This window comes from Mobula hypostoma, chromosome 4 (assembly GCF_963921235.1).
Source record: "Mobula hypostoma chromosome 4, sMobHyp1.1, whole genome shotgun sequence".
NCBI lineage: Eukaryota > Metazoa > Chordata > Chondrichthyes > Myliobatiformes > Myliobatidae > Mobula > Mobula hypostoma.
The window spans coordinates 92,896,650-92,921,290 of NC_086100.1; the positions used below are offsets into that span (position 1 = coordinate 92,896,650).

Below are 24,641 nucleotides of genomic sequence, written 5' to 3' on the forward strand. Positions count from 1 at the left end.
TAAAACTGTTGGGGAGGATTTAAATTAGGTTGGCAGGAGATTGAGAATTAGAGTGATATGTCAAAGTAGTGTAAAGGTAGATGCAGCATACTCTGAGGAAAGACGGACAGGGGAGAGGGCACAATTGTAGTTTGTTGGATGGGCCCATTTAATGCAATGAGTATCAGGAACAAGGGTGATGAACTTAGATAATGGATCAGTATATGGAATGGTAATGCTGTGGCCATTACAGAGACTTGGCTGTCACAACAGCAGGAATGACTGCCAAATGTTCCATGGTTTCATGTTTCAAAAGGATAAGGAGGTTGGTAAAAGAGGTGGGGAAGTGGCACTACTTATCAGAGATAGTATCTCAGCTGCAGAAAGGGAAGACATCATGGAGGGATCATCTACAGACAGTGTGAGTGTAAATTAGAAACAGGAAAGCAGCAATCGTTCTACTGAGAGTATTCCATAGTCACCCAATATCAACATAAATATTGAAGAGCAGATTAGGAAGTAGATTCTTGGGTGATTTCAATTCCCTAATATTGATTGACACATCTTTAGTGTATAAGGTTTGGACGGGGTGGATTTGTTAGCTGTGCCCAGGAAGGATTTCTGACACAGTACAAGGTGAACTTCGGATGTTTTCCCCGTGACCACATGGGTTCCCTCCAGGTACTCCAGTTTCCTCCCACAGTCCAAAGACATACCGGTTGGTCGGTTATTTGGCCATTGTAAATTGTCCCATCAATCAGCTAGGATTAAATTGCGGGGTTGCTGGGCGGTGCGGTACAAAGGGCTGGAAGAGCCTGTTCCACACTGTATGTCAATAATCAAGTTTAACTATCATTCAAACCATACATGGATACAGCCAAACAAGACAGCACTCCTCTGGGACAAAGGTGCAAAAACATACACGCACATTCAAAATAACAAGAAAGAAAAAACAAAGAACATAGTCATTCAAGAAAACTCATTTTTAGTCCAAGACCCTGAGCAACAAGTCCCACAATTGATGGAACACTGGAGGGCAGCACCAATAAGAGAGGCCTTCCAAGACCAGAAGCCACGCTACAACAGAAGCCTGCATGAGGCCTAGTCCTTGCTACAGCTGAGGCAAAACTGCTGCCTCACCACCCGTCTCACCACAAAACAATCAATGTCCAACAGGGTCTTGCGATCACAAAAGAAAGGTCCAAAACAGTCACTCACGGTTTCACTAAATGCTGCCTTCATGCCAACTTGAAGGTACCAAATGCGGTGCCTCCGAGTAGCAAGCAGCAGCATGGTCTCCACCCAGGTCAGCTTTTCTGAACCCAATTCAGCTCCTCCTGCGTCCCAACAGCCCGACTCGAATCCCTCGGCCTGATGGCCCAACTCGACATCCTCATCATGACAGCCCTTCTCACCTTCCTCAGCCTGAAAGGCAAACTCGCCTTCTTTGAACCACCAGCCGGCACTTACGACATACCGGCTGGCTACTCCTAATAATGAGCAGCTCACTGATGTGGTAGACCTGCTATACGTGTAGACAAGAGTAGTCTTACTATGTATAAAAACAAAGAGAAAAGTACCTTTGGTTGGCCCCTGAGAGACTGCTGCGTATATACGTGCCGCCATCTTACCGAAAGCCCATAAATAAATACAGAGAAGATAGCTGGGAAGGAGCTTAAGAATGGAATTAGGACAGCTAGAATGGGGCATGAGAAGGGCCTGATGGATAGGATTATTCTAATAAATGACCTGGATGAGGAAGTGGAGGGATGGGTTAGTAAGTTTGCTGATGACACAAAGATTGGAGATGTTGTGGATAGTGTGGAGGGCTGTCTGACGTTACAGCAGGACATCGATAGGATGCAAAACTGGGCTGAGAAGTGGCAGATAGAGCTCAACCCAGATAAATGTGAGGTGGTTCATTTTGGTAGGTCAAATATGATGGCAAAATATATGCTTTTGGCAGTGTGGAAGATCAGAGGGATCTTGGGGTCCGAGTCCATAGGACACTCAAACCTGCTGCACAGGTTGACTCTGTGATTAAGAAGGCATTAGTGTATTGTCCTTCATCAATCGTGGGATTGAATTTAAGAGCCGCGAGGTAATGTTGTAGCTATATAGGACCCCACTTGGAGTACTGTGCTCAGATCTGGTCACCTCACTACAGGAAGGATGTGGAAACTATAGAAAGGGTGCAGAGGAGATTTACAAGTTGCTTGATTGGGGAGCATGCCTTATGAGAATAGGTTGAGTGAACTTGGCCTTTTCTCCTTGGAGTGACGGAGGATAAGAGGTGACCTGATAGAGGTATATAAGATGATGAGAGGCATTGATCGTGTGGATAGTCAGAGGTTTTCTCCCAGGGCTGAAATGGCTAGCATGAGAGGGCACAGTTTAAAGGTCCTTGGAAGTAGGTACAGAGGAGATGTCAGGGGTAAGGTTTTTACGGAGAGAGTGGTGAGTGTGTGGAATGGGCTGCCGGCGACGGTGTGGAGGCGGACACAATAGGGTCTTTTAAGAGACTCCTGGATAGGTACATGGAGCTTAGAAAAATAGAGAGTTATGGGTAATTTCTAAAGTAAGTACATGTTTGGCACAGCATTGTGGGCCAAAGGGCCTGTATTGTGCTGTAGTCTTTCTATGTTCTATGTTTCTATGTTCTATAATGGAAAACCCCAAGTTATTCTATTTGGGGTACAGGAGGATGACTTGAGTAAGGGTAGGACTGATCAGGAATAGAAGAGGAAATAAGTGACTCGAGTTGGAAGAGGTAGGGGAGGTCCTTCATGAATATTTTGCTTCAGTATTCACCAGTCAGAGGGTCCTTGTCCCATGTGTGCTGGAACATGGGGACATTAAGAAAAAGGATATGCAGGAAATTCTAAAAAAACTTTTAAGATATACTGTAGAAGTTCCCAGGGACAGAGTATTGATCTTTAGTCATAGTCATAGTCATACTTTATTGATCCCGGGGGAAAATTGGTTTTCGTTACAGTTGCATCATAAATAATTAAATAGTAATAATAAAACCATAAATAGTTACCATAGAACCATAGAAACTACAGCACAGAAACAGGCCTTTTGGCCCTTCTTGGCTGTGCTGAACCATTTTCTGCCTAGTCCCACTGACCTGCACACGGACCATATCCCTCCATACACCTCCCATCCATGTATCTGTCCAATTTATTCTTAAATGTTAAAAAAGAACCCACATTTACCACCTCGTCTGGCAGCTCATTCCATACTCCCACCACACTCTGTGTGAAGAAGCTCCCCCTAGTGTTCCCTTTAAACTTTTCCCCCCTCACCCTTAACCCATGTCCTCTGGTTTTTTTCTCCCCTTGCCTCAGTGGAAAAAACCTGCTTGCATTCACTCTATCTATACCCATCATAATTTTATATACCTCTATCAAATCTCCCCTCATTCTTCTACGCTCCAGGGAATAAAGTCCTAACCTATTCAACCTTTCTCTGTAACTGAGTTTCTCAAGTCCCAGCATCATCCTTGTAAACCTTCTCTGCACTCTTTCAACCTTATTTACATCCTTCCTGTAATTTGGTGACCAAAACTGAACACAATACTCCAGATTCGGCCTCACCAATGCCTTATACAACCTCATCATAACATTCCAGCTCTTATAATCAATACTTTGATTAATAAAGGCCAATGTACCAAAAGCTCTCTTTAAGACCCTATCTACTTGTGACGCCACTTTTAGGGAATTTTGTATCTGTATTCCCAGATCCCTCTGTTCCACTGCACTCCTCAGTGCCTTACCATTAACCCTGTATGTTCTACCTTGGTTTGTCCTTCCAATGTGCAATACCTCACACTTCTCTGTATTAAGCTCCATCTGCCATTTTTCAGCCCATTTTTCCAGCTGGTCCAAGTCCCTCTGCAGGCTCTGAAAACCTTTCTCACTGTCTACTACACCTCCAATCTTTGTATCATTAGCAAATTTGCTGATCCAATTTACCACGCCATCATCCAGATCATTGATATAGATGACAAATAACAATGGACCCAGACTGATCCCTGTGGCACACCACTAGTCACAGGCCTCCACTCTGAGAAGCAATTCTCTACTACCATTCTTTGGCTTCTTCCATTGAGCCAATGTCTAACCCAATTTACCACCTCTCCATGTATACCTAGCAACTGAATTTTCCTAACTAACCTCCCATGCGGGACCTTGTCAAAGGCCTTACTGAAGTCCATGTAGACAATATCCACTGCCTTCCCTTCATCCACTTTCCTGGTAACCTCCTCGAAAAATTCCAATAGATTGGTCAAACATGACCTACCATGCACAAAGCCATGTTGACTCTCCCTAATAAGTCCCTGTCTATCCAAATGTTTGTAGAGTCTGTCTCTTAGTACTCCCTCCAGTAACTTACCTACTACCGACATTAAACTTACTGGCCTATAATTTCCCGGATTACTTTTCGATCCTTTTTTAAACAACGGAACAACATGAGCCACTCTCCAATCCTCCGGCACCTCACCTGTAGACAGCAACATTTTAAATATTTCTGCCAGGGCCCCTGCAATTTCGACACTAGTCTCCTTCAAGGTCCGAGGGAACACCCTGTCAGGTCCCGGGGATTTATCCACTTTAATTTTCCTCAAGACAGCAAGGACCTCCTCCTTTTCGATCTGTACAGTTTCCACGATCTCACTACTTGTCTCCCTTAATTCCATAGTAAATAGTAGTATGTAGATTATGCCAGGAAATAAGTCCAGGACCAGCCTATTGGCTCAGGGTGTCTGACGTTCCAAGGGAGGAGTGGAAAGTTGGATGGCCACAGGTAGGAATGACTTCCTATGACGCTCTGTGTTGCATCTCAGTGGAAGGAGTCTCTGGCTGAATGTACTCCTGTGCCCAACTAGTACATTATGTAGTGGATGGGAGACATTGTCCAAGATGGCATGCAACTTGGACAGCATCCTCTTTTCAGACAGCACCGTCAGAGAGTCCAGTTCCATCCCCACAACATCACTGGCCTTATGAATGAGTTTGTTGATTCTGTTAGTATCTGCTACCCTCAGCCTGCTGCCCCAGCACACAACAGCACTCGTAGAACATCCTCAGCATCGTCCGGCAGATGTTAAAGGACCTCAATCTCTGCTGCAGGAGTAGTACCAGAAGACTGAAGATGACAAATGTTATAGAAACGGAATAGAGGTAACCTTGGGAATTATAGACCAGTGAGTCTTATGCCACTGGTGGGCAGTTTATTGAAGAGGATTCTCAGAGACAGGATTATGAGCAGTTGGAGATGCATTGTCTGCTTAGGCTGCCAGTTCCACAGGGATCTGTTCTGGGATTCCTGCTCTTTTTGATTTTATGAATGACCTAGATGAGGAAGTTGAAGGAAATTTGAAAGTTTGCAGGTGCCACAAAAGTTGGTGGTGTTCTGAATAGTGTAGAAGGTTGTCATAGAAACAATTTGGATATTGATAGGATGCAGTGCTGGGCTGTAATGGAGTTCAATCCACAAAAAATAATGTCCAAAGTTGCCTAGTATGTCGGTCTTCATTGGTTGGGGGAGTGAGGTTGAGCCATGAGGTCATGTTACAGCTCTATAAAACTCTGGTTAGATGATACTTGGAATTTTGTTTTCAGTTCTTGTGGTCTCATTTTCAGAAGTTATTGGATTGGGGTGTAGAATTGCAATTGTTATTTGTCTTGGAGTTTAATTGTCCTATGCTTGCTTGTATTTTTTATATAATTGCCTAGACACACTGCAGTTGATCGGTGAATTTTCCAGTAATTATGAAACAATTGCTTCTGTATTTCTCCATGTCAAGATTGGACAAGATTGAGTGAGCTAGAGCTTTTCTCTTTGGAGCAAAGGAGAATGAGAGGTGACAATATTGGGCAGCCAATACATTCTTTCTGGGAATGTCATAACTGATACCAGCGGATTTTTTTTTAAGGTTAGCAGAGGAGAGTTTAGAAGAGATGTCAGAGGTAGGCTTTTTACACAGAGAATGGTAAAAGCCTGGAATGTACTATTGGGGGGTGGTGCTAGAAGCTGAAACATTACAGACATTAAATAACAAGAGGTGTGACCTGCGGCTCAGTGCTGCTGGGACACAAGCCAGTGCGAAAGGGAGGATAGGCAGGTGATAGAGAAGGGACACACTCAGACTAATGGTTTGAGATGTGTCTATTTTAATGCAATAAGTATTATGAATAAAGCAGACGAGCTTCGAGCATGGATCAGCACTTGGAGCTATGATGTTGTGGCCATTACAGAGACTTGGATGGTGCAGGGGCAGAAATGGCTACTTCAAGTACTTTAGATGTTTCAGAAAGGACAGGAAGGGAGGCAAAAGAGGTAGGGGCGTGACACTGTTGGTCAGAGATAGTGTTATGGCTGCAGAAAAGGAGGAAGTCATGGAGGGGTTGTCTACGGAGTCCTTGTGGGTGGAAGTTAGGAATAGGAGGGGGTCAAGAACTCTACTGGGTGTTTTTTATAGACCACCCAGTAGTAACAGGGACATCGAGGAACAGATAGAGAGAGAGAGACTCTGGAAAGGAGTAACAATAACAAGGTTGTTGTGGTGGGAGATTTTAATTTCCCAAACATTGATTGGCATCAACTCAGAGTGAGGGGTTTAGATAGGGTGGAGTTTGTTAGGTGTGTTCAGGAAGGCTTCTTGACACAATGTGTAGATGAGCCGACAAGAGGAGAGGCTGTACATCTGGTATTGGGAAATGAACTTGGTCAGGTGTCAGGTCTCTCAGTGGGAGAGCATTTTAGAGATAGTGATCACAATTCTATCTCCTTTACCATAGCATTGGAGAGGGATAGGAACAGACAAGTTAGGGAAACATTTAATTGGAGTAAGGGGAAATATGAGGCTATCAGGCAGGAACTTGGAAGCATAAATTGGAAACAGATGTTCTCAGGGAAACGTACGGAAGAAATGTGGCAAATGTTCAGGGGATATTTGCGTGGGATTCTGCATAGGTATGTTCCAATGAGACAGGGAAAGGATGGTAGGGCACAGGAACTGTGGCGTACAAAGGCTGTTGTAAATCCAGTCAAGAAGAAAAGAAGAGTTTACGAAAGATTCAAAAAACTAGGTAATGATAGAGATCTAGAAGATTGTAAGGCTTGTAGGAAGGAGCTTAACAATGAAATTAGGAAAGCCAGAAGGGGCCATGAGAAGGCCTTGGCGGACAGGATTAAGGAAAACACCAAGGCATTCTACAAGTATGTGAAGAGCAAGAGGATAAGACATGAGAGAACAGGACCAATCAAGTGTGACAGTGGAAAAGTGTGTATGGAACCGGAGGAGATAGCAGAGGTACTTAATGAATACTTTGCTTCAGTATTCACTACGGAAAAGGATCTTGGCAACTGCAGGGATGACTTGCAGCGGACTGAAAAGCTTGAGCATGTAGATATTAAGGAAGAGAATGTGCTGGAGCTTTTGGATAGCATCAGGTTGGATAAGTCACACGGATCAGACCAAGCTACTGTGGGAAGCGAGGGAGGAGATTGCTGAACCTCTGGTGATGATCTTTGCATCATCAACGGGGACGGGGAAGGTTCCGGAGGATTGGAGGGTTGTGGATGTTTTTCCCTTATTCAAGAAAGGGAGTAGGGTAAGCCCAGGAAATTATAGACCAGCAAACACTCACAACACGCTGGAGGAGCTCAGCAGGTCGGGCAGCATCCGTGGAAAAGATCGGTCGACGTTTCGAGCCGGAACCCTTCGTCAGGACGAATTATAGACCAGTGAGTCTTACTTCAGTGGTTGGTAAGTTGATGGAGAAGATCCTGAGAGGCAGGATTTATGAATATTTGGAGAGGCATGATATGATTAGGAATAGTCAGCATGGCTTTGTCAAAGGCAGGTCGTGCCTTACGAGCCTGATTGAATTTTTTGACGATGTGACTAGACACATTGATGAAGGTAGACCCGTAGATGTATATGGATTTCAGCAAGATATTTGATAAGGTACCCCATGCAAGGCTTATTGAGAAAGTAAAGAGGATGGGATCCAAGGGGACATTGCTTTGTGGATCCAGGACTGGCTTGCCCACAGAAGGGAAAGAATGGTTGTAGATGGGTCATATTCTGCATGGACGCTGGTGACCAGTGGTGTGCCTCAGGAATCTGCTCTGGGACCCCTACTCTTTGTGATTTTTATAAATGACCTGGATGAAGAAGTGGAGTGATGGGTTAGTAAATTTGCTGATGACACAAAGGTTGGGGGTGTTGTGGATAGTGTGGAGGGCTGTCAGAGGTTACAACAGGACATTGATAGGATGCAAAACTGGACTGAGAAGTGGCAGATGGAGTTCAACCCAGATAAGTGTGAGGTGGTTCATTTTGGTTGGCCAAATATGATCGCAGAATATAGCATTAATGGTAAGACTCTTGGAAGTGTGGAGGATCAGAGGGATCTTGGAGTCCGAGTCCATAGGACACTCAAAGCTGCTACACAGGTTGACTCTGTGGTTAAGAAGTTGGCCTTCATCAATCCTGGGACTGAGTTTAAGAGCCTTGCAGCTATATAGGACCCTGGTCAGACCCCACTTAGAGTACTGCACTCAATTCTGGTCACCTCTCCATAGGAAGGATGTGGAAACCATAGAAAGGGAGCAGAGGAGATTTACAAGGAATTTCCCTGGATTGGAGAGCATGCCTTATGAGAATAGGATGAGGGAACTCGGCATTTTCTCCTTGGAGCGACGGAGGATGAGAGGTGACCTGATAGAGGTGTATAAGATAATGACAGGCATTGATCGTGTGGATAGTCCCAGGGCTGAAATGGCTAGCACAAGAGGGGACAGTTTTAAGGTGCTTGTAAATAGGTACAGAGGGTAAGTTTTTTATGCAGAGAGTGGTGAGTGTGTGGAATGGGCTGCCAGCGACGATGGTGGAGGCGGAAACAATAAGGGCTTTTAAGAGACTCCTGGATAGGTACATGGAGCTTAGAAAAATGGAGGGCTATGGGTAAGTCTAGGTAGTTCTAAGGTAAGGACATGTTTGGCACAGCTTTGTGAGCCAAAGGGCCTGTACTGTGCTGTAGGTTTTCTGTGTTTCTATGTTTCTAACCCTGGCTAGGTTACCTGGGCAAGAGTGTCTGATGCTGAAGGAATCAAAATAACCAATGACTCCAGGTTACATCACTAAAGATGTGTCCCAGCGCATCCTAGGATGTACCTCAGCATCTCCCTACACAAGACCTTATCTGTTGGGTCTCTACCCGGTCTCTGCTGCTCCAGCCACTCGTTACACAATATGCCCTCTAATCCAGACAGCATCCTGGTAAACCTTCTCTGCACCTTCTCTGTAACCTCAATACTTCATATAGTAGGGGTAACCAGAATTGAACATAATATCTAGTGGAGCCTAATAGATTTATAAAGTTGCAACATAACTTCTCAACTCTTGGACTCAGTGACTCAGCTAACAGCATAGCAGTATAGTGGTTAGCACAACACTTTATAATACAGGTGAACAGGGTTCAACTCCAGCCGCTGCCTGTAAGGAGTTTACATGTTCTCCCCATGACCACATGGGTTTCCTCTGGGTGTTCTGGTTTCCTCCACAGTCCAAAGGCTCACTGGTTGGAAGTTAATTGGCCATTGTAAATTGTGATTAGGCTAGGATTAAATTAGGGTATTGCTGGGCATGGCTCGAAGGGCCTATTCTGCACCGTATGTCAATTTTTAAAAAGTTAAATACAAAGGCAAACAAGAATATAATGCCTTTACCATCCTATCAACCTGATTAGCCTCTTTCAGGGAGCTGTGGACTTCAATACCAAGATCTCTGTCAACATCATCAATTAAGAGTTTTAAATTAACAGTGTACTGTCCCTTTCTATTTGATCTCCCAAAGTGCAACACGCATATTTGACTGCATTAAACTTCATATGCCATTTCTCTGCCCATATCTGCAACTGATCTTTTTGCTACTATATATTTTGGCAATCTTCTACACTATCCATACCACCACCAATCTTTGTATCATCTGCAAACTTACTAACCCACTTTTCTAACCACTTTCATCGCCTCCTTGAAAAACTCAATCAAGTTAGTCAGAGATGCAACTTGCTGACTGTGCCAAATTAAGCCATGGTTTCCAAAATACTCATAAATATTGTCTCTAAGAGTATTCTCCAGTTGCTCCCACCACTGAAATGAGACTCACTGGTCCACAGACTCCAGGATTATCTCTACTTCCCTTCTTGAATAGTGGAACAGAGTGGCTACTCGCCAGGCCTTCGGGATCTCACAAAGATCTTGAACAAGGAGCCAGAATACTGGGGTAAAATATCAGTCATGATCTGATTGAATGGCACAGTAAGCACAAGAGCCAAATAGCCTAATCTTGCTTTTATTTCTTGCGTTCATCTATCCTTAGTTGTAGCATTTGCTTCTAAGCGTTCCTATGAATGACAGCTTCTGAGTGTGGCTTCATCTTTACAGTAGAGGACACAGGTTGGAGGAACAACACCTTATATTCCGTCTGGGTAGCCTCCAACCTGATGGCATGAACATTGACTTCTCAAACTTCCGCTAATGCCCCACCTCCCCCTTGTACCCCATCCGTTATTTATATACACACATTCTTTCTCTCACTCTCCTTTTTCTCCCTCTGTCCCTCTGACTATACCCCTTGCCCATCCTCTGGGTTTTCTCCCCCCTCCCCCTTTTCCTTCTCCCTGGGCCTCCTGTCCCATGATCCTCTCATATCCCTTTTGCCAATCACCTGTCCAGCTCTTGGCTCCATCCCTCCCCCGCCCGTCTTCTCCTATCGTTTTGGATCTCCCCCTCCCACTTTCAAATCTCTTACTAGCTCTTCCTTCAGTTAGTCCTGACGAAGGGTCTCGGCCTGAAACATCGACTGTACCTCTTCCTAGAGATGCTGCCTGGCCTGCTGCGTTCACCAGAAATTTTTATGTGTGTTGCTTGAATTTCCAGCATCTGCAGAATTCCTCGTGTTTGAGTTTTCAGAACCCAGTTAATTGACGATGACATTTACCACATCAAGTATCATTGTTCCTCCATTGTATTCCCTAGAAATGTGATATTTGACAGATGGCAGAGAGTATGAGGAAAATGTACCTTATCTTTCTGAAGTTTTATTGGATTCTTCATAGCCTAGAAATCTAAGAGCCACATCTTCATAAGACCGAAAGAAATATCAGTAGAATTAGGTCATTGGCCCTTCAAGTCTGCTCTGCCATTCATCATTATCCTGCCTTCTCCCCATAACCTTTGACTTCCCAACTAATCAAGAACCTATCAGTCTCCACCTTTAAAACACCCAGTGACCTGGTCTCCACGGGCACCTGTGGCAATGAATTCCACAGATTCACCACTCTCTGGCTATAGAAATTCCACATCATCTCCATTCTAAGTACAGAAGTTTGTAATTGTCCCTCTCCTTAACCTGAGAGCAATAATGCCTATTGAAATGGGTAGCTAGCATGAGCAGTAAGTATTTTGCCATCCACAATAAGGCACTCAGCTTACATAATCTTTGATTCTCTGCCTCATGCAATTAGTTACTGGCAGCAATGGGGAGAGGCAACTTGTACATGCCTTGGATAAACTTAGAGCAGCTCTGACCATGATTAACTTCAGAGCCCTGATACTTTAGAACCCAATACCATTCATGTCCTCCTCAAAGTTGCATCCATCCTGATCTAGAAATATGATGATGTTTCATGTCTAGACTCTTCATCTGGATTGGGGATGTCCAGAAAGGACAGGTAATGGAAGAAGAAACCTAATGCAATGTGAAGTAACACATTCTGATGGAAATGAAGAAGAGGCATTAGTGGGGCACATCCTTCTGGGATGGAGCAGTTCAACAATCCAACCATTCTGAAGAAACATAATCAGAAACATCTAGGAAGCCTAGTCCAGATGAAAGATCTTGAATTTTCATGGGACTGTCCATTTTTCTCCATAGATACTGCCTTTTTGTGTTGTTTCAGATTTCCAACTGCACTCTGTCATGGCCAAACTCCTGAGCAATCATATTGTCAAGCATGCCAATGACACAATAGTGGTAGGGCTCATCACCACAAAAATGAAATGGCCCACAGTAAGAAACTGGAAGAGCTCGAGGCCTGGTGCCAGGCAAATAACCTCTTTCTCAATGTCCACAAGACAAAGGAGATAGTTATCAACTTCAGGAAGTCTTACTCTACTCACATCCCTCATCACATAGGCGGTACAGCAGTTTCAAACTCCTTGGAATGCCTCTCTCGTACAAGCTCTCATGATCCCAGAACACATCTTTCATAATCAAGAAAGCTCTCCAATGCCTCTACCTTCTGAGGAGAGCTAGACAACGCACATCAATACTCACAGCCTTCAGCAGATGCACAGTTGAGAACATGCTGCATGACTGTGTGGTATAAAAACTGCAATTCAGCAGACAGGAGGGCTCCACAACAGGTTGTTAAAATTGCCTAATGCATCACTGGCACCAGCCTACCCATCATGAAGGATATACTATATACAGATAAAGGTGTCTGAAAAAGGCCAGCAATACCCATCCTACTCACTGTCCTCAGGAAAGAAGCTACACAGCATCCATGCTAGGATCATCAGACTCAAAAACAGTTACTTCCCCCAAGTCGCCAGGCTGATCCACACCTCCACCCATTAACCCACACTAGATCCCCACCACCACTACTTTATCATTTCCTGTCAGAGTCACACATCATCCGTATGTCTGACTCCCGCCTCCCTAAACAACTCCTGTTTGGCTAACTTAAGGATACAAAGCACACTCCTGGACAGCATAAAAAGCAGTTCAAAGCCAATATCAGGATCCACCTGAGGGAGTGCCACATCAACCTGATTGGATGGGAGAAATCAGCACAGGGTAGGAAAAGCCGGAGAGGGACTGTCTACAAAGAGACTGCACAGCTCAAAGAATACCTCCACTGTGCCTCTGAGACTAAGCGGCTTCAATGTAAGGAGAGACTGGCAAAAGCCCAATCAGCTACATCCACCACCACCTCAATGACTTACACCTGCCAACACTGCAAAAGGACTTGTGAATCTCAGATATCTCAAGAGCCACAAGTGATCAGATCAACCACCAGGAGAAGAATCATACTCCATTACGAGTGATCACTGATATGATGATGATGTTGATGATGACAAACACCCTTGTACCTAATGTCATTTTATGTATACAGTATGCAATCAATTTAAATACAGTGGATTCTGGTTAATTGGGACACATTGGAACCAGTACATTTTAGCCCAATTAAATAGTTGCCCCAATTAGCCAAAGTTTTATGGAAATAGATAAAGAGGTATAAAATAGACAAAACTACCGTTTAACTGAGTAACAGATTATGTATTTAAATGAAATACTGAACAAATTGGAACACTACCACTGCTACTACAGTGTATTAGTTCCTATTAGTTATCGACAGAGGAATTCATCCCGTGTATGCTGCCATGTATATAGTGACCTGAGAGTGGTAGCACCTCTGGTCATGCCGTTCTGTGGCAGCTCATTCACTTTTGGTCCTCACCACACACTCAGCTCTCACCTGTAGCACCGAGTAGCTGTTTGTATGTGACAGTAGCTACACCCTGGTGCACTGCTTCAATAGGCTGGCTAAACCAGGGGAGGTTGTCAGTGGGCCTCATACTCTGGTGAAATAGGGCGGACCTGTCCTAGTTTGTGAATGTCAGCTCCATCAGATTGGACAGATAAGATCAACAGTGAGATCCAACTGCCAAGAAGGTAGTTCTGAAATGCTTCAAGGGGAGCAAAGACATAAGGCATAGAGGAAGTCACAGTTATCCACTGTAATGACGGAAAATGCCGGTTTGTGATGACTATTTGTACTAGACCTGGACTTCCAATATCGAGAGAGTGGAACTGTCCCAGTGCAATGGCTTTTTCCACCTTAAAATCTCTCCTGTATAAGTTTCACTGTCATCAGTAGATAAGATTGATAATCAACATGCTGCTGAGTTCTTTTGATAGACTGTAAATTAACAAAATTAGCACAGACACATAGTGTAGATAATGGATTGCTTTCATATGATGGTTTCAATACCTGATTCTTCCAAATCTTTATTTTCATTGGAACATTCAAGATGATTATACATACCTTCAAATTCTTCGAAGTTCCTAATTTGTTTTATTTTCGCTCCAGGCTGTTTCTGGAATTTCGAAGCCTCAAAGCTTGAAACCACAGTAAGCAAAATAATTCTAAATGGTCTTATTGTTAAGTTCTCGCCAACTACCAGTGACTAAAAAAATCACTGCTTTTTGAACAAAAACATTCACTAATGACACTATTTAAAACTGTTTAGTGTCTAACGGCCACCCAAGTTTACGTGACTGACACTAGTTAGAAACTTCTCGGCAACAGCCTCCTGTCCCAATTAAGCGGCATAGTGTCCCAAAAGGGACAGCTATTTTCTCAATCAGTTTTTGTTCTTTAAGTCTCAAATAAATAGCTGCCTTGATTAGTTAATGGACAAGTTAACTAGACACCACCATATACTATAATCTTATTTATGTTTATTGTGTTTTTTAATTGCTTTTTAATGCTGCATCAGATCTGGAATAACAATCTCTTTTACATTTCTGTGCTGACAAATGAAAATGAACAATTTTGAATCTGGAAACCTGAGTCTCCTACCTACAAATATTGGTGTTCCTTCATTATTGCTAGATCAAGATCAATTGACATCTGACTATAGCAGTCCAGGTGCATGGTTCCTATCATGTTTTCGAGTGCAAATTCTAGGTGGACAATAATTACTGGCTTTGCCAGAAATACACACATCTCATAGGTGAATAAAAGTATGTGACCTCCCATTTCCCTTCAAAGATGTTGCTTGACCTGCTGAAGTCCTCCAGCATCTTGTTTGCTGCTCTACCATTCTACCATCTGCAGTTTCCTGTATCTCCAAAATAATATAGTGCTAAAGAAAATTCCCAAGAGCTTGGGGAATTCTCTACTCCTACAACCTTCTTGAAACAGGTAGGAAGAATAGAAAACAAAGATTCCTTTCTAAATCTCAAACTCTTACCAAAATCCTTCTTGTCGTGTAGTTGAAAATAAAATGCCTGCAGCCAGCTTGACACGGTGAGATGTATTCCACATTATCAATTCCACACACTGGGTTATAAGTTGAATCAAAGCAGAAGCAGTGAGCGTTACATTCAGTATCCAGGCCAAATGAAGAAGACCTGCCAAGTTCAAGAATTGAAACATGAATGTTAGGCTGAATAAACTTTAAAAAAACATTGCAAGCAATTGTAATTCCATTGAGACATAAACTGCAACTCTGAGTTAAAACTTACATTCATTAAATAACTAATCACACTCTAAATGCAAAGGTGTATTGCTGGGGCTTGAGGTACAAATCAATGTACCCTATAACATCATTTGTTATTTGCCACAGACCTCCTCCAGTAAGTTAGATGTAGAAATATTTATCCAGAAGGGTGCTGGTTCCTTTAGGTTGCTATATCCTGAGGTGGGAATGGGGACAAGTTCCACTACATATTAAAGGCTCCCAAAGATTTCCACTTCAAATAGCCTCTGACAACCAAGTCCAACTCCTGACCTTCACGAGTGGCTTAGCTACCAAGCCTGGCGGAACCGTTTCTACTGACAGGAGAAGGGGCAAAGGCAGGTTACTGGCACCTTAAAACCAGCCACTTCGGGCAGATGGGGCTCGTCAGTCATGGTTGGCAGCTCATCTAGAAGAAGGAAAACTCTGATCTCAAACCTCTGCTGCCTTGTGGGCAAGGTTTCGGGCGTAAACTCCAAGGGAAAAATCCTGAGCTGCAGTCCTACATTGAGTTCAATGCTGACTGGCAACTCCTGCGATACTGCCAGTACCAAACTGTATTGCTCTCAGTTGTTCCTTTGGGTTCATCAGATGTGTGGAGGGGGAGCTTACTATGGGGGCAACAGCTTGCTCCCTACATCGTACAGCCCAGGCTTGCATACTTAGACAGCTAGAACACAATATCCATGGTCAACTCTGACCCACGGAGGCGTCAGACAATGGGTGCTTCAGTAGTGTAGCAGTTAGCGCAATAATATTACAGCTAGGGGCATCAGGGTTGGGAGTTCAATCCTGGCGTCCCCTGTAAGAAGGTTGTATGTTCTCCCCATGGAATGCGTGGGTTTTCTCTGGGTCCTCTGGTTTCCTTCCACAGTCCAAAGATGTACTGGTTAGGAAGACCATATGACCATACAACATAGGAGCTGAATTTAGCCATTCAGCCTGTCAAGTCTGCTTCACCATTCCATCATGACAGATATATTATTCCTCTAACCCCATTCTCCAGCTTCTCTGCATAACCTTTGACACCCTGATTAATCAAGAACCTATCAACCTCTGCTTTAAATATAATCAATAACTTGGCCTGCATAGCTGTCCGTGGTAATGAATTCTACAAATTCTCCACCATCTTTCCTCATTTCTGTTCTAAATGGACATCCCTCAATTTTGAGGCTGTGCCCTCTGGTCCTAGACTCCACTACAATAGGAAACATCCTCTCCACTTCCACTCTATCTAGGCCTTTCAATATTTGATAAGTTTTAGTGATATCCCCTTCATTCTTCTAAATCAAGTATAGAAGAATAAGGTAGGAGCCCAGAGACAACAAACGCTCCTCATATATTAACACTTTCATTCCTGGGATCATTCTCATGAATCTCATCTGGACCATCTCTACTGCCAACACATCTTACCTTAGACAAGGGACCCAAAACTGTTCATAATATTCTAAGTGCATCTAACCAATACGTTATAAAGCCTTAGCATTATATTCTTGCTTTTGTATTCTATTCCTCTCAAAGTGAATGTTAACATTACATTTGCCTTCCTTACCACCAACTCAGCCTGAAAATTAACCTTCAAGGAATCCTGCACTAGGACACCCTGGTCTCTTTGCACCTCTGACTTTTGAATTTTCTCCCCCATTTAGAAAATGGTCTACGCTTTTGTTCCTTCTGCTGAAGTGCATGACTGTGAGCTCCCCTACACTATATTCCATCTGCCACTTCTGCCCATTCCCCCAATCTGTCTAATCCTGCTACAGGCACCCTGCTTCCTCAATACTACCTGCCCCTCCACCTATCTTTGTATTGTCTGCAAACTTGGCCACAAAGCAATCAATTCCTTCATCAAAATCACTGACATAAAACATGAAAAGAAACAGTCCCAACACAGAGACAAAAAAATCTGCGGATGCTGGAAATCCAAGGTAACCTACACAAAACGCTGGAAGAACTCAGCAGGCCAGGCAGCATCAATGGAAAACAGTAAACAGTCAACATTTCAGGCCAAGACCCTTCATCAGGACTGGAAAAACAGGTTAGAAGTTACAGCAAGAAGGTGGGAGGAGAAGAGAAAGAAGTACAAGGTGGTAGATGATAGGTGAAACAGGGAGAAGGAGAGGAGTGAAGTAAAAGGCTGGGAAGTTGATAGGTAAAAGAGATAAATGGCAAGCAAAGGAGGAATCTGATAGGAGAGGGTAGAAGATCATGGGAAAAAGGGAAAGGGAAGGAGCACCAGATGGAGGTGATGGGCAGGTAAGGAGATAAGGTGAGAGGGAGAAACGGGAACAGAAATGGTGAAGGGGGGCACACAATTACCAGAGGTTTGAGAAATCAATATTTATGACATCAGGTTGGAGGCTAACCGGGTTGCTCCTCCAACCTGAGTGTGGCCTCATCGTGGCTGTAGAGGAGGCCTTGGACTGACATGTTGGAATGGGAATGGGAAGTAGAATTGAAATGGGTAGACACTGGCAGATCTTGCTTTTTCTGGTGGACAGAGCATAAGTGCTTGGTGAAGCAGTCTCCCAAACTACGTCGGGTTTCACCGATATACGGGAGGCCACACCAGAAGCACCAGATACAGTAGAAGTGACACCTCACCTGGAAGGACTGTAGGGGCCCTGAATTGAAGTGAGGGAAGAGGTTTAGGGGCAGATGTGGCACTTGCTCCGTTTGCAAGGATAAGTACCGGGAAGGGGATCAGTAGGGAGGGATGAACAGACAAGGGAGTTGCATCAGGAGCAATCCCTGTAGAAAGCAGAAAGTGGGGGGGGGGCGGGGGGGAAGATGTGCTTGGCGGTGGGATCCCGTTGGAGATGGCAGAAGTTATGGAGAATTATGTGCTGGACGCAGAGGCTACTTCGCTGGTAGATGAAGATGAGAAGTACCCTATCACTGGTGGTGTGCTGGGAGGATGGAGTGAGGACAGACGAGCGAGAAATGGAAGAGATGTGGGCGAGGCAGCGTTGATGATGGAGGAAGGAAAACCCATTTCTTTGAAGGAGGACATCTCATTAGATCTGGAATGAAAAGCCTCATCCTGAGAGCAGATGTGATGGAGACAGAGGAACTGAAAGAAGGGGATGGCATTTTTACAAGTGACAGGGTGGAAAGAGGTGTAGTCCAGGTAGCTGTGAGAATCAGTGGGTTTATAAACGACATCTGTAGATAAACTGTCTCCAGAAATAGTGGCGGAGAGATCGAGACAGGGAAGAGAGGTGTCAGAAATGGACCAGGTAATTTGAGGGCAGGGTGGAGGTTGGAGGCTAAGTTGATGAAGTCGACGAGCAGCATGGGTGCAGGAAGCAGCAACCAATGCTGTCATTGATGTAGCGCAGGAAAGGTTCGAGAGTGATACTGGTGTAGGCTTGGAACATGCACTGTTCCACATAACTGACAAAAAAAAAGCAGGCATAGCTGGGACCCATGTGAGTGCCCATTGGAGGAAGTGGGAGGAGCTGAAAGAGAAATTTTTGAGGGTGAGAACCAGTTCTGCCAGACAGAGGAGTGGTGGTGGAGGGGAACAGTTTGGTTCTGTTATCTAAAAAGAAGTGGAGAGCTTTAAGGCCCTTGTGATGGGGCATCAGGAGGGCCTTAACAAGATAAGATCCTATGGTATTACCAACAACAAGGATCCCTGTGGCACACCACTAGTCACTGGTAGTCAACCAGAAAAGGCCACCTTTATTCCTACTCTTTGCCTTCTGTTAGTCAGCCAGCCTTCTACATATGCTCATAAAAGTTGCTGGTGAATGCAGCAGGCCAGGCAGCATCTCTAGGAAGAGGTACAGTTGATGTTTTGGGCCGAGGCCCTTCGTCAGGTCCCTTCAGGTCTCTTCCTGGAGATGCTGCCTGTCCTGCTGCGTTCACCAGCAACTTCTATGTGTGTTGCTTGAAATTCCAGCATCTGCAGATTTCCTCGTGTTTGCGTTCTACATATGCTAGTACTTTTCCTGTAATACCATAGTCTTACATTATTAAGCAGCCTCATGTATGGCAACTTGTTAAAGGCCTTCTTAAAATCCAAGTAAACATTTACTGACTCTCCTTTGTCTGTCCTGCCTCTTATTTCCTCAAGATTTCTCTGTTAGAAAATTATGTTGACTTTGTTCTATTTAATCATGCGCCTTCAAACATCCCTAAACTTCATCCTTAATAATAGACTCCGACACCTTTCCAATCATTGAAGTCTGGCTAACTGGCCTATAATTTCCTTTCTTCTGCCTGCCTACCTTTTTAAAGAGTGGAATGACATTTGCAATTTCCCAGTCCTCAGGATGTCATGGTCTTGTCCATGAAGTCCAGTTCACGGTCCAGTCCATCGACCCTTACTTCAGGTTTTCCTGTCTACTCTGTTCCTGTTCCTGTTGAGCACTGATTGAGGCAGCTGATTCTCGTTGGGGCTGGCTGCATAAGTACCTCCAGAGACCAGGGCGTGGCTGCTGGATTGTTCTTGTCCTTACTCCTTGTATCCCTTCCCCTGCCTTCTGTTTCCTCACCTGAAGCCTTGCCTTGTCTTGCCGGTAACTCTCGCCTCACCTTGAGTTCTTGTCTCACCTTGCATTGCCTGAAGCCTTGCCTTGTCTTGCTGGGAACTCTCGCCTCGTCTCACCTGAAGTCTTGTCTTGGAGCCGCCCTGTACCTAGCTCCCTTCCTGTCCCTTGCCTCCGCTAGGTAAGTCAGGCCATCTTGCCATTACCCTGCGGTTGGTTCTGTCCCTTCCTGTCCCTTGCCTCCATCGGGTAAGCCGGGCCGTCTTGCCGTTACCCTGCGGTGGGTTCTGTTCCTTCCTGTCCCTTGCCTCCATCGGGTGGAGATCCGCACCCTGCCTAGGAGTACTGCGCCCTGCCCAGGAGGAGCTTCAAGACTCCAAGTCTCTAGCCTCGCCTCGCCTCAAGTCTCTAGCCGAGTCTCGCCCCAAGCCAAGCTTCAAGATCCCAAGCCTCAAGCCTCTAGTTTCAAGCCTTGCCTCAAGTCTCTAGTCTCAATTCTCTGATCTCAAGCCTCGACTCAAGCCTCTGGTCTCAAGTCTCTGGTCTCCAGCCTCGCCTCAAGTCTGAAGACTCCAGCTTTGTCCTGCCTGCCAGCCTTGTGTCACGGACCCCGTGACGGGGATAAAGAACCAGCAGAAATAGAAACCACTTTGGAGTCTCGTACTGCTATAAACTGATAATATTTATTAGTAACTACGCAATACAGTAATATAAATGTAAATAAATCAAACAGGTTAGCAATGATTATATATAAAAGTAAGCGTGGAATATATATGTATGAAAAAAACCAAGCTTCGTTAAGTCTAGGGGTAAAAAGATACAGTCTTACGATGTTGAGTAAAGTTCAGTTCAGTCCAGTTCGTGGTATTTAGTTGAGTAGTGATGGAGAGAGAGAGAGAGACTGAGTTGAGTCCTCAGGTGAGCTGATGCCGTCGATCTTCTCGTCATCCTCTGAAATCCTTTACAAGTCACCGACTGTGACTTTAACCAGGGGGATCGGTCTCCCTGTGGTGGAGCTATCACCCAGGCGAGGGTGGACACATAGACAACTCCCCACCAGTCAACCCCTTCTCCTTCAAGCTGGAATAGCACTTTGGATCGATCTGCCTGATCAATCCTCCAAAACCCACTTTCTCTACGGGCACAACAATGCTTATTCAGTGTCCGGATCATGTGTCCTGAGGTCTGTATCATCTGACCTCTCACTTATTCCACTAGGCTGAGTATCACCTGTCATTCAAAGAGTCCCTCCTTCCTTTGTCTGTAAAGGAGTGCACAAGCAGGCAACAAGTCCTTCGAAGTAACATCAATAACCAGTTGAAAATCATAACATCGAGTGTCCACCGCCTTCGGTCACCATAGCAACCTTCAAGCTGTTCTGTGCTGTCTCTAACTCCAAACTCAGTAAAAATCCAAAGTTACTTCCAATGCCTTAAAGTGACAGTCCAACTGTTAATCTTCGTCTCTCTCTCTCTTTTCAAAAGCAACATATCAATGGTAAATAACTCTGTCTCTCTCTCCATTCCAAACAAACCATCAATGATAAATGTCTCTCTCCAAACAGTTAATAGGGGTACTCCTGGATCCCCTCACACTAGTCATGTCCTTGCCTAGTCCTGGGGTCCGAGCCAGAGGCAAGACCCCGGTTCTGGGTCCTTGTCCAGTCTCTGACTCGGAGTCCAAGCCCGGGCTCCTAGCTCTCTTGTCCAGTCCTGTTCTGGGTTCCTGGTTTTCATGTCAATGTCCAAGCCCTCACCCTGTATCCTAGTCCCGTTCCTAGTACTTCAGTGTCTGTGTCTTGCACTTGGGTCTGTTCCCAGCCACCCCCGTATGACACAGGAACCATTCCAGAATCTAGTTATTCTTTTCTTTTCTTTTTCAATCTTTTTATTAATTTCAAAATACAGTAACAGAACATAGCCATAATACAAATAGAAGGAGATGTAATGTTACACTTAAAAAAATTAATTGCAAAACCAAGTAGTGGAAATTAACAAAGCTCCCAAACATGTAGAACTAACCACGGATAATACAAAATAAAAAAAAATTGGAAAAAAAAACAAAACAAAAAAAAACCCATCCCCAAAGAAAAACAAAATTAATCAACTAACCTAAAAGACTTGGGCAAAACTAACAACAGAATCTAGTTATTCTTGAAAGACCATTACTACCGCCTCCTCAAACTTTTCAGCTGCCTCTTTCAGAACCCGGGCATGTTAACACCTGCTCTGGGTGACTTACCTATCCTCAGGATTTTAAGCTGCCCAAGCACCATCTCCTTAATAATAGCAATGATACTTACTCTTGTCTCCTGACACACATGTATTCCTCAGGCTCTGCTACTGTCTTCCACAGTGAACGCTGACACAAAATATGTACTTACTAAGATCATCTGCCATTTCTTTGTCCCCCATTACTACCTCTGCAGTCATTTTCCAGCCGTCCAATATCCACTCTAGCCTCTCTTTTACTCTTTATATTGTATATCTGGAAAAAAGTTTTTGTATCCTCTTTTATATTATTGGCTCACTTTCCTTCATATTTCATCTTTTCTCCCTTTATGGCTTTTTACTTGCCTTCTGCTGGTTTTAAAAGCTTCCCAATCTTGTACCTTCCCAATAATTTTTGCAATACTATATGCTCTCCCTTTTACTTTTATGTTGTCTTTGACTTCCTTTGTCAACCATGGTTGCCTCATCCTCCCTTTAGAATATTTCTTCATCTTTCGGATGTATGTTTCCTGCACCTTCCAAATTTTCCCCAGAAACACCAGTCATTGCTGTTCTGCAGTCATCTCTGCTAGTTTCCCCTTCCATTCAAATTTGGCCAGCTCCTCTCATACGCCTCTGTAATTCCCTTTGCTCCACTGTAACACTGATACATCTGGTTTTAGCTTCTCCTTCTCAAATGCAAGGTGAATTCTACCACATTTACTTTAAGCTAATCAAATCTGCATTATTACTTAACACCCAATCCGGAATTGCCATTCCCCAATGGGCTCAAACACAAACTGATCTAAAAACTCATCTTGCAAGCAAACTACAAATTTGTGGGATCTAGCACCAACTTGCTTTTCCCAATCTACCTGCATTTTGAAATCCCCGATGATTCGCACAATACTGCCTATTTTACATGCATTTTTATCTCCCGTTGTAATTTGTAACCCACATCCTGGCTAGTATTCAGAGGCCTGTATATAACCCCTATTAGGATCTTTTTACCTTTGTAGTTTCTTAACTGTACCCACAAGGATTCTACGTCTTGTCACCTCTTCTTAAGAATTTGATTTCATTTTTTTTACTGAGAGCCACCCCACCTGCCTATCCTTTCAATACAATGTGTATCCTTGGATATTAAGCTCCCAACTATGATCTTCTTTCAACCACTTGACTCAGTGATGCCCACAACATCATACCTGCCAATCTTTAACTGCTGTAACATCTACCTTATTCCATGCATTCAAATAAAACACTTCCAGTCCTGTATTTTTTATTTTTTTGATTTTGTCACTCTTCGACTCATCCCAATGACTGCAAATGTGTCCTATCATCTCCCCATCCTTCCTCACAGTCTTAAGTTACACTGCATCTAGTAGTATACAAATTGTTCACTTCTCAGCCCTATCACTCCAGTTCCCATCCCCCTGCCAAATTTGTTTAAACCTACCTCCACCCTCCGCCAACACTGCTCTAGCAAATCCATCCGCATCAGGTTCCCATCATTTTCAGGTGTAGCCTATCCATTTTGTATCCCTTCCCCAGCAGAGATCCCAATGATCCACAAATCTAAACCCCTGCCCCCTACACCAATTCTTAATTCATCTGCCAAATCATCCTATTCTTACCCTCACTAGCACATGGCACAGGTAGCAATGCAGAGATTACTGCCCTGGATGTTCTTCTTGTCAGCTTACTGCCTAGCTCCTTACATTCTCTCTGCAGGACCTCCTCCCTTTTTCCATCTACAGGATGTTGCTGGTACCAATATGTCCCACAACATTCAGCTTTTCACTGTAACGACTTGGGAAAGGTTTCCCTGCTACTGTAATGGTTTCTCTGTAGCGCAGTGTTTGGGTTATGACTAAAGATAACAGGGACTTTGGAATGAGCGCTAGCCAATGAGGGGAGATGTTTTTCTTTCTTGTGTGCCCAAGTGAAGGTTTTGCGGTCTTTTGTTCAGCAGAAGATGGAGAGAGAAGATGCCAGAACAGGGAAGTCGTAATTTGCAGGACAGAGTGGACTTAGAATGGGGTCGGGAGCCGACACCCGGGGGAAGTCAATGGAGAACATATAAACAGTGAGCTCCAAAATTGCGCAATAGTCTGTTTCATGAGAATGGGCCCCCTTTCTTTTTTGTTTCTTTATAAATCCTACAGTCAAATCAAGAATTATAAAGCTCAGTCTTTTAATTGCATGTTGTGCACTGTTTGTTATTTCGTGGTACTGATTTGTAACAAGGAAACACGTCATGCAGTATCCACCAAACAAGATTTCTCAATTTTGGCTGGGCCGGAGGCTGTCTTCCCCCAGATTAAGCCATTAGCCTAACCAGAGGGTTGGTTACATCACCCTCTCCCCTTTAGAATGTCGTGGACCCAATCCGAGATATCCCTGACTCTGGGAGGGAATACACCATCTGGGTGTCTATTTCACGTCCACAGAAAGTGCTATCTGCTCCTCTTCCTCCTGCCACCCCCTTCCCTTCTGAACCACAGAGCCAGACTCAGTACCAAAGACCTGGTTGCTGCAGCTTTGCCCTCATAGGCCGTCCTCTCCAACAGAAGATATCATAACAGAAGTAGTTATCATGGGGACTGGAGGTCTCCCAAAGTTCCCAAGT

The 24,641-nt window shown here is 44.2% G+C and overlaps 1 protein-coding gene across 4 annotated transcripts in view; it reads right to left on the reverse strand.

Annotated features, from left to right (window-relative positions):
- Window positions 1-24,641, reverse strand: part of LOC134345461 (solute carrier organic anion transporter family member 2A1-like) — a 321,454-nt gene that overhangs the window by 83,291 nt on the left and 213,522 nt on the right. For all 4 annotated transcript variants that reach the window (XR_010017703.1, XR_010017702.1, XM_063046160.1 and 1 more), the window contains one exon: window positions 15,040-15,199. Coding sequence is in view for 2 of the 4 variants with exons in the window: in XM_063046160.1 (XP_062902230.1) it covers window positions 15,040-15,199 (160 nt within the window). In the remaining 2 variants the exon portion in view is untranslated. The remainder of the gene's footprint in view (window positions 1-15,039; window positions 15,200-24,641) is intronic.